The sequence below is a fragment of the Spinacia oleracea genome, chromosome 3 (assembly GCF_020520425.1).
Source record: "Spinacia oleracea cultivar Varoflay chromosome 3, BTI_SOV_V1, whole genome shotgun sequence".
Taxonomy (NCBI): Eukaryota; Viridiplantae; Streptophyta; class Magnoliopsida; order Caryophyllales; family Amaranthaceae; genus Spinacia; species Spinacia oleracea.
The window spans coordinates 49,737,742-49,750,984 of NC_079489.1; the positions used below are offsets into that span (position 1 = coordinate 49,737,742).

At 39.5% G+C, this 13,243-nt stretch overlaps 1 protein-coding gene across 1 annotated transcript; it reads left to right on the top strand.

Moving 5' to 3' along the window:
• Positions 1 to 8,818: 8,818 nt before the first annotated feature.
• Positions 8,819 to 9,481, top strand: LOC110801982 (uncharacterized). Its single transcript, XM_022007396.2, has one exon. It carries the CDS (start codon positions 8,819 to 8,821, stop codon positions 9,479 to 9,481), a length of 663 nt encoding a protein of 220 aa, XP_021863088.2.
• The last annotated feature ends 3,762 nt before the right edge of the window (positions 9,482 to 13,243 follow it).

Genomic DNA, 13,243 nt, shown 5'->3' on the forward strand with positions numbered 1-13,243 from the left:
CCACCATGGTATCACCCATTTAATGGAGCAAAGGCCGTGGGTGAAATAAGAGGTCCACATGGCCTTGTTTTCCCTTTGTTCAAGCATTTCCTACCGGCAAGAGCCTTAGGGAAGTAAACTTGAGGGTTCGCTGGAACCTCTAACAGTCTAAAACACTCCATAAGCCATATCTAAAAAATACACATGAATCAATCACATCGTTCGCAAAAATTCGTAAAATTAAATAAAATGAATACGAAGTACGAACAAAACAAAGCAACTGGGCGAGATAGGGCGCGACAATATTTTTGCGCATGCAGGCTAAGCGCGAGAAATTACTTGCGCATAACTGCAAGCAATAAAATGTTGTTGCGCACAGTCACATAGTTGTCAGTTCCAACAATATACGAGGCATGCCCAACAAATTTACTACGCCCAGCTTTAGGCGCGATAAATTTCTCACGCATTCGACAGAAACAAAAAAATATATATTGGACGCAAGTTAAACAACATCTTACATTGAATGATTGATCACTTGCAATAATAGGTGGCTTCCTCCGAAAGCTTTAGATTTGGCATCCTTTTTCAACGCATCTGCACAAAGAATAGTTTTCAGCAACAATGGTCATTATGGAATAACAATTCTCCATCTGACAAACAATCGGGATCAGCCTAATGTCTCCCAACATGCTATCACTATTATGGAACAAGTAGCAGTTCAACAAATAAAAGCAAAGAGCATGCACATTAAAATTTTTAGTAGTTATGTTGTTCATGGAGACACTGCAATGTTTAATGAGTTTAGTGAGATAGAAATTCTTTTCTCCTAATATGTCATTGATCGCATCATCATCTAGACCTAGCAACTTCCCTACTGTATCCCTACCCTCTTCAGTCGTGGCAGGTGTGACAAGAATAGCATTAACAATGTAACCAAGTATCGCAGCAAATTCGTCAAGCAAATGGACTATCTCATTATTTCTAAAACCAAAGACATGGTGATCGAGAATCCAAAAATTCAGACCAGCATGGAGAAAACTAAAGTCTATTTTTATTTGCTGTAAAACTAAGAATGCATCTAGATTATATTCTTTTAGCAAATATTTCTCAATGGGACTAAGTGCACATAACCACTTCCCTACAACTGACCTACGAGACGTGGTAGAAGTAGACACGATGAAACTAAGAATTGGGGCCTTCGGATTACTCAAAAAATAAAGCAAAACAAATATGAAAGCAAAGGTGAAGAACAATGAGCACATCAAGTCGTTATTTAAACAGCCTAGCCAAGCACATCCTAAACCGATCTGAAAAATGAAACGAGTTTGAAGCCTACGGAAACTGGAACAACAACGCAAGAACTTTCTTGCGCCTGGAAGTATGCGCAAGAAAAATCTCACACAGCCTCAGCTGCGCAAGCAAATTCTTGCGCCCAAAGTAGCAGTTTTCACACAAACTCATAGGAAGAAACCGTGATTTGTTGGAATTATTTTAATTCATTTCCTATACACACTCTTACATAATTCGATTTATTTAGGACAACTCAGGTTGTACGCAATGCCTAAATCCCATTGGACTTATATTTTTATAACTTTTTTCGATCACTTCTAAATTAATAAAGTATATCGTTGACTTTAAAACTCTAATTCGCACTCGTCGTTTTTATGTTTTTTCTCTGAAGGTGAGTTGAAATGCCTCCATCTAAATAAGGCAATTTAAGGCCCACGAAAATAGGCCTATTTTCGCAAAATTGTGATTTCGGATGGACAAAAATGAAATGCAAGTACTGAAAAGTAAAAGTATTACTACATACGTACGTGCCTGACAAGTGAACGCAAATACGAAAAATAATATATGTTCTACATATACAAAGTAACCCCATAGGCACAGCTAAGTCCCAGGAGGTCGAATACTGTTCCAAATGTCGTTAGTTTCTGAAAACTCTGATCACCTTACTGCACCAAACGTGCACGACAATAACTCTGCATATATCCGTTCGTGCAGTTCCATCATTGCTCCAAAAGACAGTGAAAAATGCAACAAATCCTAGCAGAAATGAGCAAGAAATGTTAAAACGACCCACGAAGATGTCGAACAAAACATCAACAGAAATGACAAACATTTCGTCAAAACTCGATTTTAAAGAAGCAGAACGCAGGAAAATTCTTGTGCCCACCATGTCAGCGCAAGAATAATATTACGCAACCCTGTTAAGCGTCGAAAAAATCTTGCGCTACAAGATTAACTGATAAAAAGGGGTCGGACCACTTAGCCTCCGCCCAACTACCACGACCTCTCGGGAAATTATCGTGATCCACTAGCCGGTCACGACCCCGGTCATTTTCATCGGAATTCCTTATTTCTAAAAACTAAAAAGTCCCAAGTTATTTCCAAAATTAAATTTCCCATTTTCTAAAAAACGTGAGTTAAGTTCAAAATTTTCCGTTTTCTAAAAAACAAGAGTTAAGTTCAAAATTTTCCATTTTCTAAAAAACGAGAGTTAAGTTCAGAATTTTCCGTTTTCTAAGAAACTAGAGTTAAGTTCAAGATTTTTAGTTTTCTAAAAAACGGGAATTAATTTCAAAATTTTCCGTTTTCTACAAAACGAGAGCTAAGTTTAAAAGTTTCCGTTTTCTATAAAACAAGAGCTAAGTTTTGAAAGTTTTCGTTTATAAAAAAACGAGAATCAATTTTTCCGTTTCTAAAAAGCGAGAGTCAAGTATCCGTTTCCAAAAAAAACGAGAGTTAAGTACAGTTTTCCGCTTCTAAAAAGCGAGAGTTAAAGTCGAGTTTTTCCCATTTTCTTTAAAAAATAAGGTAGTAAAGTTTACTGCTTTTTTCTCTAAAAGTAGGACCGTCAAGTAGAGTTTTCCGCTTTCTTTCTAAAAAAGCAGGACCGTCAAGTAAAGTTTTCCGCTTTCTTTCAAAAAGCAGGACCGTTAAGTTTTCCATCTATGTAAGTCCACCCCAAGTTTCAAATATCTGTTTCCGAAAAGTTCCACTTTTATGAACACCTTCAATGACATTGTGAGAAGGTATAAGTTTAATCAACAGATATCCGATGACTCGTGAGTCAAGTTTAAAAAATAAGGTAGTAAAGTTTACTGCTTTCTTTCTCTAAAAGTAGGTCCGTTTAAGCATCCAAATCATCCCAGTTATTGCCGAAGGTATTTCCAATTCCCTATCCTAAAGGAAGTTATGGATCTTACCCAAGAGTCAAGTCAAGTCGAGGAAAGTACGACGAGGAAAGGAAAACGAGCAAAGACAAGTGGTTAGTTTGTGAGAACCGCAATATAGCCTAAACTATATTGTAATGTGTCGTATTTCGTTTATTACTTTAATCACCCTTATATACTGTTAACATAATTTGATTATTGATAATGCCTAATAAGATATTCTTTGGACAATCCGGATTATTGCTAGGCTCCTTAAACTAATCTAAATCACCCTATCGACGCCCGTTAGTTAATTAGTGTGCATTTAAATAAATCCAAATTAGTAATGTAGTCTAACGCATGTCCCGTACGTCATTGTTACATTGAACTAGTAAGGACCTTCACATGGGCTAATGTTGGGCACTCCCTGTATTAGTAAATGTCCCCCGAACCCTCAATCTCTACTTTGCGGATGTACATTAAGCGATATCCACTCCAGGGATCACAAGGGAACCTAAGGCCGTTGTGGTAAAATATGTGAGCCTGAGTTTCGGTTGTTACTCTCGAATCACAATAACCGGGTTTTGTCAGTTTTCCTCATTGTCGATGAAAACTGAATGATGACTCCATGGTCTAGTAAAGAGGAGGCTAGGACCACCCAGATAGTCCTTGTTTACTTAATATTGATTGCCACGTCCGCGAGGGAAAGAATGAAGATATTCTAAACACGTCTTTTCGATCCCTCTCACACCCATGGTTTGCTGAAGGACCATTTTCTCAATCTTCTTCTCATTATCGAGCTCATGTTGGACCTGGACAACTGCTAAGGTTTGATTTTCATTGAGAAGATGTTCCATAATGGTAGCCATTTGTTTGAGTTATGATTGGAGATCTTCAAGCGACATGGTTATAGCTGGTATAGGAAAGAATTGAGGTTGAAAGATTGGAGACCCTGGGAAAGGAGAATGACAAGCAGAGATAGGAGTTACTACTTCTGCAATTAGGATGAAAGTTGGGGTAGAAGGTTCGAGACGCGTTAATCTTTGACCTTCAGATCGGCACCAAGCAGTGGAGTCTTCCCTATGTATAAGACAACTAGTTTTAGGATTTCATATTTTACTTGGACAGAACTTAGTCTAAACCAGGGATGATTCTTGGAAAGTGATTTTCGAAAACTTGCTTAGGTGAACGTTAAAAGTTATTTTAGCATGAACGGTATTATGCTGGACAATAGTGTTATTAGAAGACTAACAACCACTTACAAATCATTTTTAGGCATTAAGTATGTTTAGAAGCCATTTGCATGAACTGAACCATAGTGCACAAGAAATAACCAGAGATGGGATGAGCACCGCTAATAATATCTAGCGCAAGCCTTTGGCGCGCTAGAAATTCCTGCAAAAAACATAACGAAGCTCTCTCTAGTATGGCGATAAGGGTGTAGGATAAGGTCTCCTACTATCGTGCGCCCACTTCTGCCATGGCTAGGAGGAAGAAGCAAAGCAAGCCAGAAAATAGAGATTCGAGTGGGGAATCATCTCCTCAACCTCCTGTACAGTCCATGAAAACAATGAATGCTAAACAAAGTAGTAATGCCATACCCAGCGATTTTGGAGTTCGAATGTTGGATCTGGGAACACCTGTGCCCCCTCACCCAAGTAACGGACCACCGTCGCCGGAACTAATGGAGGTCATTAAAGCTTATCATGACTCAGTTAGGAGACCTCTCCTCCAAACTCACGAAGCTTCCATGGTTCATACCCCTCTATTAATCGAAGATGCAGTTGAGAAATTGCAGGGTGGGCAACAGATTGAGGGTGGTGCGATGTCTAGAATGAGAGAAGTGATGAGAAGTGTGAATAATGCTTTGGGGTTGACTAGAAGCTCTAGTGCTAACCATGGTAGGAGCAATGAAGTTCCTAACCCAGAAACAGAGCATGTGGAAGAGATGACTGGTAATCCACCAGTGGTTGACTTGGAACCCAAGAAACCATGGGCTAGCCTCTTTTCAGGAGCAGCACTTACCTCTAAAGGTACATCTCTATCTTTCATTGCACCTTCGATTACTGATGGTAAACCAGTAGCTGTTTTGGATAGAATGGACATTGCTAAAATGGCTAAACAATGGGATAGTGCAATGATATTGTATGTAGTAGGAGAGAAACCTTCTATTAGGGCTGTTATTAGATACATTGAGAAGGAATGGAGGGGTGTTACTAAACCACAAGTCTATTTACATGATGAAGGGTACTTTGTCATTCGATTTAAAACTAGAAATGAAAGAGACACTGTGTTGGTTGAGGGACCTTATACATTCTTTGGTAGGCCAATGGTAATCAAGCCATGGTCTGCAAACTTTAACTTCCAGGAGGAGATATTGAGGGTGATACCTGTGTGGGTTAGACTACCTAATCTCCCCTTGAACTGTTGGGGGAATGATTCTCTTAGCAGAATAGGCAGCTTACTTGGTGTGCCACTGTATGGTGATGAGTGCACATCAAAGCAGATGAGAATCTCATTTGCTAGGTTGCTTGTAGAAATTGATGTGACAAAAGATTTACCTAAAACTGTGGCTATTCAGGATCATCTAGGTAAAACAATTATGCAGAAAGTGGTGTATGAATGGTTGCCCCCATATTGCTCTAAATGCCAAACTGTTGGGCATGTATGTGGGAAGACACAGGGCAATACAACTAGATTTCAGCCAGCAGGTCAAAATCAAAAGAAGACTGTTCAAGTTTGGCAACCTAAGAAAACTGTTCAGAACCAGCAAGTGGAGGAAAAAGAAGATGAGAATGTTGAGAAGGCTCAGGATGACCAAATGCCAGTGAATCAGGAGGATCCTATTCTTACCAATCCTTCTGTCACACATGATGAAGGGTGGAGAGTGGTTACTAGGAGGAATAGAGAAACCAGACCTGTTATTAGCAGTGTGGGGTTAGCTCAAGTCCATGAAGATGTGCCAGGAAGTGGGGATGATGGTGGTGGAAAGGGAGGTGATGACATGGGGGTCATGCCAATCTATGCAACATGAATATTTCATCCTGGAATGTGAGGGGAATGAATGACCCCTCAAAGATAGTAGAGTTGAAGAAGTACTTAAGCAATAATAGAGTGATTCTGGTAGCTTTTATTGAAACTAGAGTTAAAGAGAATAATTGTACAAAGGTGCAAAAGAAGTTTGGGGGTACTTGGAGGTGGGAGACAAACTATAATTTCTCTCCTAGGGGGAGAATCTGGATTGGATGGAAGCATAGCATTCTAACTTTCCAGACATTATATGTGGCTGAACAACTGATTCATGGGATTATTTCTGCAAAGAATGGTATATTCTCAGCACACTTTACAGCTGTCTATGGGCTTCACACCATTGAAAACAGGAAACCACTGTGGGTTGATCTTTGTAGTTTGAAGAACACCATCACTGGACCATGGTTGGTGATGGGAGATTTTAATGTTGTTCTGCTGTCAGGTGATAGAGAAAATGGCACTGCTGTTACTAATAATGAAACAAGAGACTTTGAAGAATGTATTAATTCTGCTGATCTCAAGACCTTTGGTCAGTTCTTCTCCTGGACTAACAAAGGGCAAGGCAATTTGAGAATTTGTTCAAGAATTGATAGGGCTTTTGGTAATCTTGATTGGCACAATAAGTATGCAGATTCAGTAGTGGAGTACCTTAACCCTGGTTTATCAGATCACACCCCACTCATTATGAGATACAAAGTTAATGTGAAACAAGGAGGGAGGCCATTCAATTTTTTTTTAATTACATGGAAGATCAAAAAGATTTTCTGACAATTGTGCAAGAAAGGTGGCAGGTTGAAATTCAAGGGACTGCTATGTTTAGAATTTGGAATAAGCTGAAAGGCATCAAAACAGGACTCAAAGCTTTGCATCAGCAGGAATTTGCTGGATTAGAGGAGAGAATTGAAAATATTAGAGCTGACTTAAACCTAATCCAAAGTCAACTAGCTATTGACCACACAGATAGCTAACTGCAGAGTGATGAAAAGGATTTGAGCTCCAAACTAAAGAAGTTCCTTTTAATCCAGGAGAGTGCATTTAAGCAAAAATCAAGAATACAATGGCTCAAACTGGGTGATTCAAATTCCAAGTTTTTCTTTAGTGCTATGAGGGAAAGGAATTCCAGGAATAGTATGGATGAGTTGTTTGACAGTGCAGGGCAGAAACTGAATACCAATAAAGAGATTACAGAAGAAATCAGAAACTTTTATACTGCACTGATTGGTACTGCAGCTTCATCAATTGTTGGTATTGATGTTGAGGTTGTTAGGAGGGGGAACCAACTTTCACCTGCTGTTGCTGACAGTTTGGTTAGACCAGTGACAGCTGCAGAGATTGATAAGGCTTTGAAAGGCATAGATGTGAACAAAGCACCTGGCTTAGATGGCCTGAATAGCTTTTTCTTTAAAAAGACATGGGGGATTCTGAAAGATGATATGTACACAGCAATCCAAGAGTTCTTTGAAACAGGAATCCTGTTAAAACAGGTGAATAACACTACTGTCACCCTCATTCCTAAAGTACCTAATGCATCCAGTGTTAAAGACTTCAGGCCTATAGCCTGTTGTTCAGTTGTATACAAGCTCATCTCAAAGATCCTGACTGATAGGATGCACTCAGTCATAGGTGAAGTTGTGGATTCAGCTCAATCTGGCTTTATACCTGGCAGGAACATTTCAGATAACATTTTGCTGGCCTCTGAACTTATAAAATGCTACTCTAGAAAACACATTTCTCCTAGGTGTATGATCAAAGTGGATCTGAAGAAGGCTTATGACTCAATTGAATGGCCCTTTCTGCAGAACATGATGTCTGAATTGGGATTTCCTGATAAATTTGTGAAGTGGATAATGCAATGCTTAAATACTGTATCTTACTATATCCTGGTTAATGGCTCTACTTCTACCCCAATTCAAGCTAAAAAAGGGCTTAGACAAGGAGATCCCATGTCACCTTTTCTTTTTGCCATTGGAATGGAGTATCTCTCAAGATGTCTTTCCTCCCTTGGACCTGTCTTTAAGCATCACCCTAAATTCAAGAGATTAGGGATCACACATATGATGTTTGTAGATGACCTTTTGATGTTTTCCAGAGCTGATAATCCCTCTGTTATGGCAATGTTTAATGCTTTCACAAAATTCTCAGAAGCTTCTGGGTTGGTGGCCAACTTGCAAAAAAGTGAAGTATATATTGCAGGGGTGTCAGATTCCTTTGCTGAGATGCTCTCTAATGAACTAGGGATCTTGAGGGGATCCTTTCCCTTCAAATACCTAGGTTTTCCTCTCACCACAAGAAAGTTGAGCTATGCTGAGTGTAAACCCTTGATTGAGAAAACTTTAGCAAGAATTCAAAGCTGGTCAGCTAAACTTCTTTCCTATGCAGGCAGGCTGCAACTTATCAAGTCTGTCTTATGTGGGATTCAACTTTACTGGTGCCAAATATTTGTTATGCCAAAAAAGGTGATGAAAGAAATTCAGAGACTTTGCAGATGCTTTCTTTGGGCTGGGTCTGATAATGGCTCTAAGAAAGCTCCTGTTGCTTGGGAACATGTGTGCCTCCCAAAAAGTTGTGGTGGATGAAATTTAAAAGACCTAACCATTTGGAATAAAGCAGCTGTTTTGAAACACTGTTGGGCCTTGGCTATGAAGCAAGACATAATGTGGGTGAAGTGGATGCATGAATACTATATAAAAAGCAAAGACTTCTGGTCCATGGATGTTCCTACTGGCCTAACTTGGTCTATGAGGAAAATTTGGCACCAGAGGAACATTTTTGCTCAAGCTGGAGGAGTTCAAAGTTTTGTTCATGGTGGAAAGTTTAGAATCTGCAAAGCTTATCAATTTCTTAAACCTAAAGCTACCTCAGTGCATTGGAAAAGGATCATCTGTAATACCAGGGCCAGTCCAAAAAGTGCCTTCATTGTTTGGCTTGCTCTCCAAAACAGGCTAGCTACAAAAGATAGATTATTGAGTTGGAATCTGAATATTGATGGTCAATGTGTTCTTTGTCAGAAGAGTCCAGAGACTTTACACCACCTGTTCTTTCAATGTGAGTATTCTGCTGCAATTTGGAGCAAGGTGATTCAGTTCAGTGGTGATCAAAGGTGGAACCAGAATTGGCCTGAGTTGATTGAATGGATGGCTAAGAAGAGTAGAAGCACTAACGATACTGACTCTTACAGGAACATTCTGTTTGTTGAGTCAATCTATGCAATCTGGATTCAAAGGAACTTTAAGGTTTTCAGCAACAAGTTAGATTCTTGTAGTAATGTAGTTAATCGTATTCTATTTAGAGCTGCTTGTAGACAAGATAGATATTGATCTGTGTTAAGCTTGGGGGCTGTCCTAAGCTGATGTTGGTGCTGTGTTGTTTGGTGGTTCTTTTTTTGGTTAATAAAATCTTTATTTGCCAAAAAAAAAAAAAAAAATTCCTGCAAGCTGTTTTACGGTTTATTCTTGAAGTTTGTTTGTTTTATTCTTTTTGGTCAATCCGACTTCCCCATAGTTTTGTGTTTACTGTATTAGGCCCTTTGTTTGAGCGTCCATGCATTCAAACATTCAGCCACTACTACAAAAATAGGCTAAGAAACCACATCTATAACACCACTTAAGTCACTTATTAGGTTTCTTAGATGAAGACACCATTTATTTAAGATGTATGGTGTCTTAGGAAAACAATAAGACACCACGCATCATATGAAGGAAATAATGCCCTTGGTCCAAGTTTGCATTTAATGCATTTAATGCTAAGTCTAATAAATGCGGTTTTGTATTAATTAACAAGTTAGTAATTGAGTGAGATCAAGTGAACTGAATGCCTAGCTAGAGGCCGCTTCAGTCAAGTGGAATTAATCCACAACTTACTCTTGACTGAACCCGTAGGGTCACACAAAGAGTACGTGAACGGATCAAGTATTTAAGTGAATATATTATTCATTAAGTACTCTATTTATGATCATTCGGAAATGACGGATCTTGGTTCCAGTGGGAGCTGAAATCGTCAAAAGGCAAAGTAAAGAAATACTACGGAAATGAAGATATAGCCGGAAACGGAAATGTGGTTCATAACGAAAATATAAATATTATCCAATTCGTAGATGTTGCCGAAACGGAAACATGGTTCGTATCGGAAAATATTATCGGAAATAGAAATATTGCCGGAATCGGAAATATTGCCGGAAACGAAAGTATTACCGGAATCGAAAATATTGTCGCAAAAAGAAATTATTTCCGGAATCGAAAATATTAACGGAAACGTAAATATTTGTTCGAAACGGAAATGGATTCCGGAATCGGAAAATGAATTGGAATCTCGACAAGCGACAAGCCGACAAGCGAGTCGGGCCATTGCTCGACAAGCAAAAGGGCGAGCGCATAGCACTGAGCACGAAGCCTAGCGCCAGCGCTCAGCAGATGGGCCTGGAAGCGCAGTGGGCCGCGAGCAGCATGCCAGCAGCAACAGAGAAGCAGCCCTCCAAGGCAAGGCTGCTGCGTGCTGGGCCTTTGGCCAATTACGGCTGCGGTTGGGCCTAGGCAGGCACCCGCACCAGCGTGGCCCATTGTGGCTGCGTTGGTTGCTTCGTCTTGGGCTCCAAGAAAAGTCCGATTACTTAGTTTCCAAGTAACTTTGGGATTAAGTATTAGTTTTCCTAGTCATAGTAGAATTGGTTTATTTAAGAGTTTAATTAATGTTACAATTCTAATTGGATAAGAATTTCAATCCTAGTAGGGTTGGTAATTCTTTTCCTAGTAAGACTTAAATTCCTTATTTCCTACCCTATAAATATGAGGATAGGCCCTCATAATTTCACATACATAGAAAATCATATTCTTTACTTACATTGTGTTCAAGGGAGAACATAATATAGCCTAACCCGAATACATAAAACCTTAAGTAAAATCCTAGTTGGTTGAACCTAAGGTGGATCCGAACGTGTTGTGGACTTTCTACGGAGGGGCAATGTTTGGGGCTCTAAAGACTTGTTCTTGTTCGGTTCGGGAGCAGCTAGGGAAGGCAGGCATCACATTGTATGTAGCCTAAATTATGCTAATTGACTATGTGGCAATTAATTTGGATTTTGGCTTTATGGTTTTTCCGCATTAACTATATTATTGTATTATTCATAACCTATCAGTGGTACCACGAGCCTCTAATTAATTCCACAGTCAATTATAGTTAACTTGGATTAAATTTTATAAATTTGCAATGAATTAAAGGGGTGATTAATTTCGTGGATGTAATTGACTGCAAATTCGTGCGATTATTTGATTATATGTTCGCAAGATTTTTTTTTTTGTCAATAATGGTCGAAATCTTATTTTTTTATAGTAAATTTCGCATATAAACGACGTTTTAAAATTTTGACAAAATCAAAGATTTGATGCCAAAATCAAAATCAAAATCAAAGATTTGATGACAAAATCAAAATCAATTTTTATAAATAATTGATAATTTAATTAGGATCCTATGATTAAAAACCACCATAAATTCTAAATGAGTAGATAACCTGGTGGCGCACGTTAGGGCGAAACTACTATCGTGCACCCACCTCCATTAATGGGTAAGAAGAAGAAATCTACGAACCGTTCTTCACCTCAAGCTAGTGATGCTTCTCTGGAACACAATGCAACCCACAAAAACGCAACTTTAGGCCATAATTCAGCTACATCTCAATCTCAAGCAACTGGTAGCTCTGCTTCCATGGAGTCGTCGGGTGAGTTGATTTCTTCCCCCCTGGTTCATGCTAGTGCTGGTTTAATACCTGTTGAACTTCACAATACTATTTTACAATATCATCACTCTCTTGGCATCCCTATTCCTACTGTGAATCGAAATGAGCCGTTGGGTTCAAATCTGGAGGGGGGTGGGATTTCAGGTCATGCTAGTAGAAATAGGGGAGGTTCCCAAGGAGGGGAGGAGGTTCATGAGAGGATTAGAAGCTTGGCTGTGCAACTTGAGGAAACTTTGGTCCAAAGTAATCAGATATGTGAACCCATTCAAGGAGTTGTTGGAAATCAGCAGGTTCAAAGAAGGCTGAATTTGCAGGATCCTCCTGTAGTGGCAACTGCTACAACTGCTCCTGCTTGGTCCAGTCTGTTCCAACATTCACCATTAACTAGTAAGGGTGCTTCCCTTCAATTTGTTGCCCCAATTCTGAAGGAAGGGAAGAAAATGGCTCAACTGCAGAAACCTGAGGTTGATGCCTTGACTGAGAAGTGGATTAGATCTCTGGTGTTATACATAGTGGGTGAAGTACCTACTATTGCCTCTATTAAAAGATATATTGCTGCAAATTGGAGTCATGTTAGTTCCCCTAGTATCTATTTACATGATGATGGGTATTTTGTAGTACATTTTAATTCTATTGAAGAGAGAAATGAAGTGCTGAGTGGAGGTCCTTATACATTCTTCAGTAGACCAATAATCATCAAGCCTTGGTTATCAGATTTTGATTTTTATGAAGAGGTTCTTAGGGTCATACCCCTATGGATTAGGTTGCCTAATTTACCCCTTAACTGCTGGAGTTGTGATTCACTGAGCAGGATTGGCAGTTTACTGGGAGTGCCTGTATGTGTTGATGACTGTACTACCAAGCAACAAAGAGTACCATTTGCAAGGCTTCTGGTTGAAATGGATGTCACTGCTGAACTTCCAGAACACATTTTGATTTAAGATATAAGTGGCAATGTGTTCAAACAGAAGGTTCAGTATGATTGGAGGCCTACATACTGTCACCAATGTCAAATGCCAGGCCACAATTGTGAAGCAGTGAGCTACACTCACCATCAACCCATCAGGAAAGAAACACAGAAAGTGAAGAAGGTGTGGGTTCCCAAGAAACAACAACCTGTAGCTGCTGGTGCACCCACACCTACATCCACCCCTTTGAACCAATCAGTTGCAGTCACACATTCTGGTGCTGATGTAGGATGGAGGGTTGCTACTAAGAGCACAAGAAATAGGGGTGTGCCTGTTCCTACTAGCAACACTTTCTGCACTTTGGTTGAGGATGATTCCGATACTCCTGATACTGATGATGATATTGATGGGGATACTGCTGTGGGACAAGGGGATGGGATTGT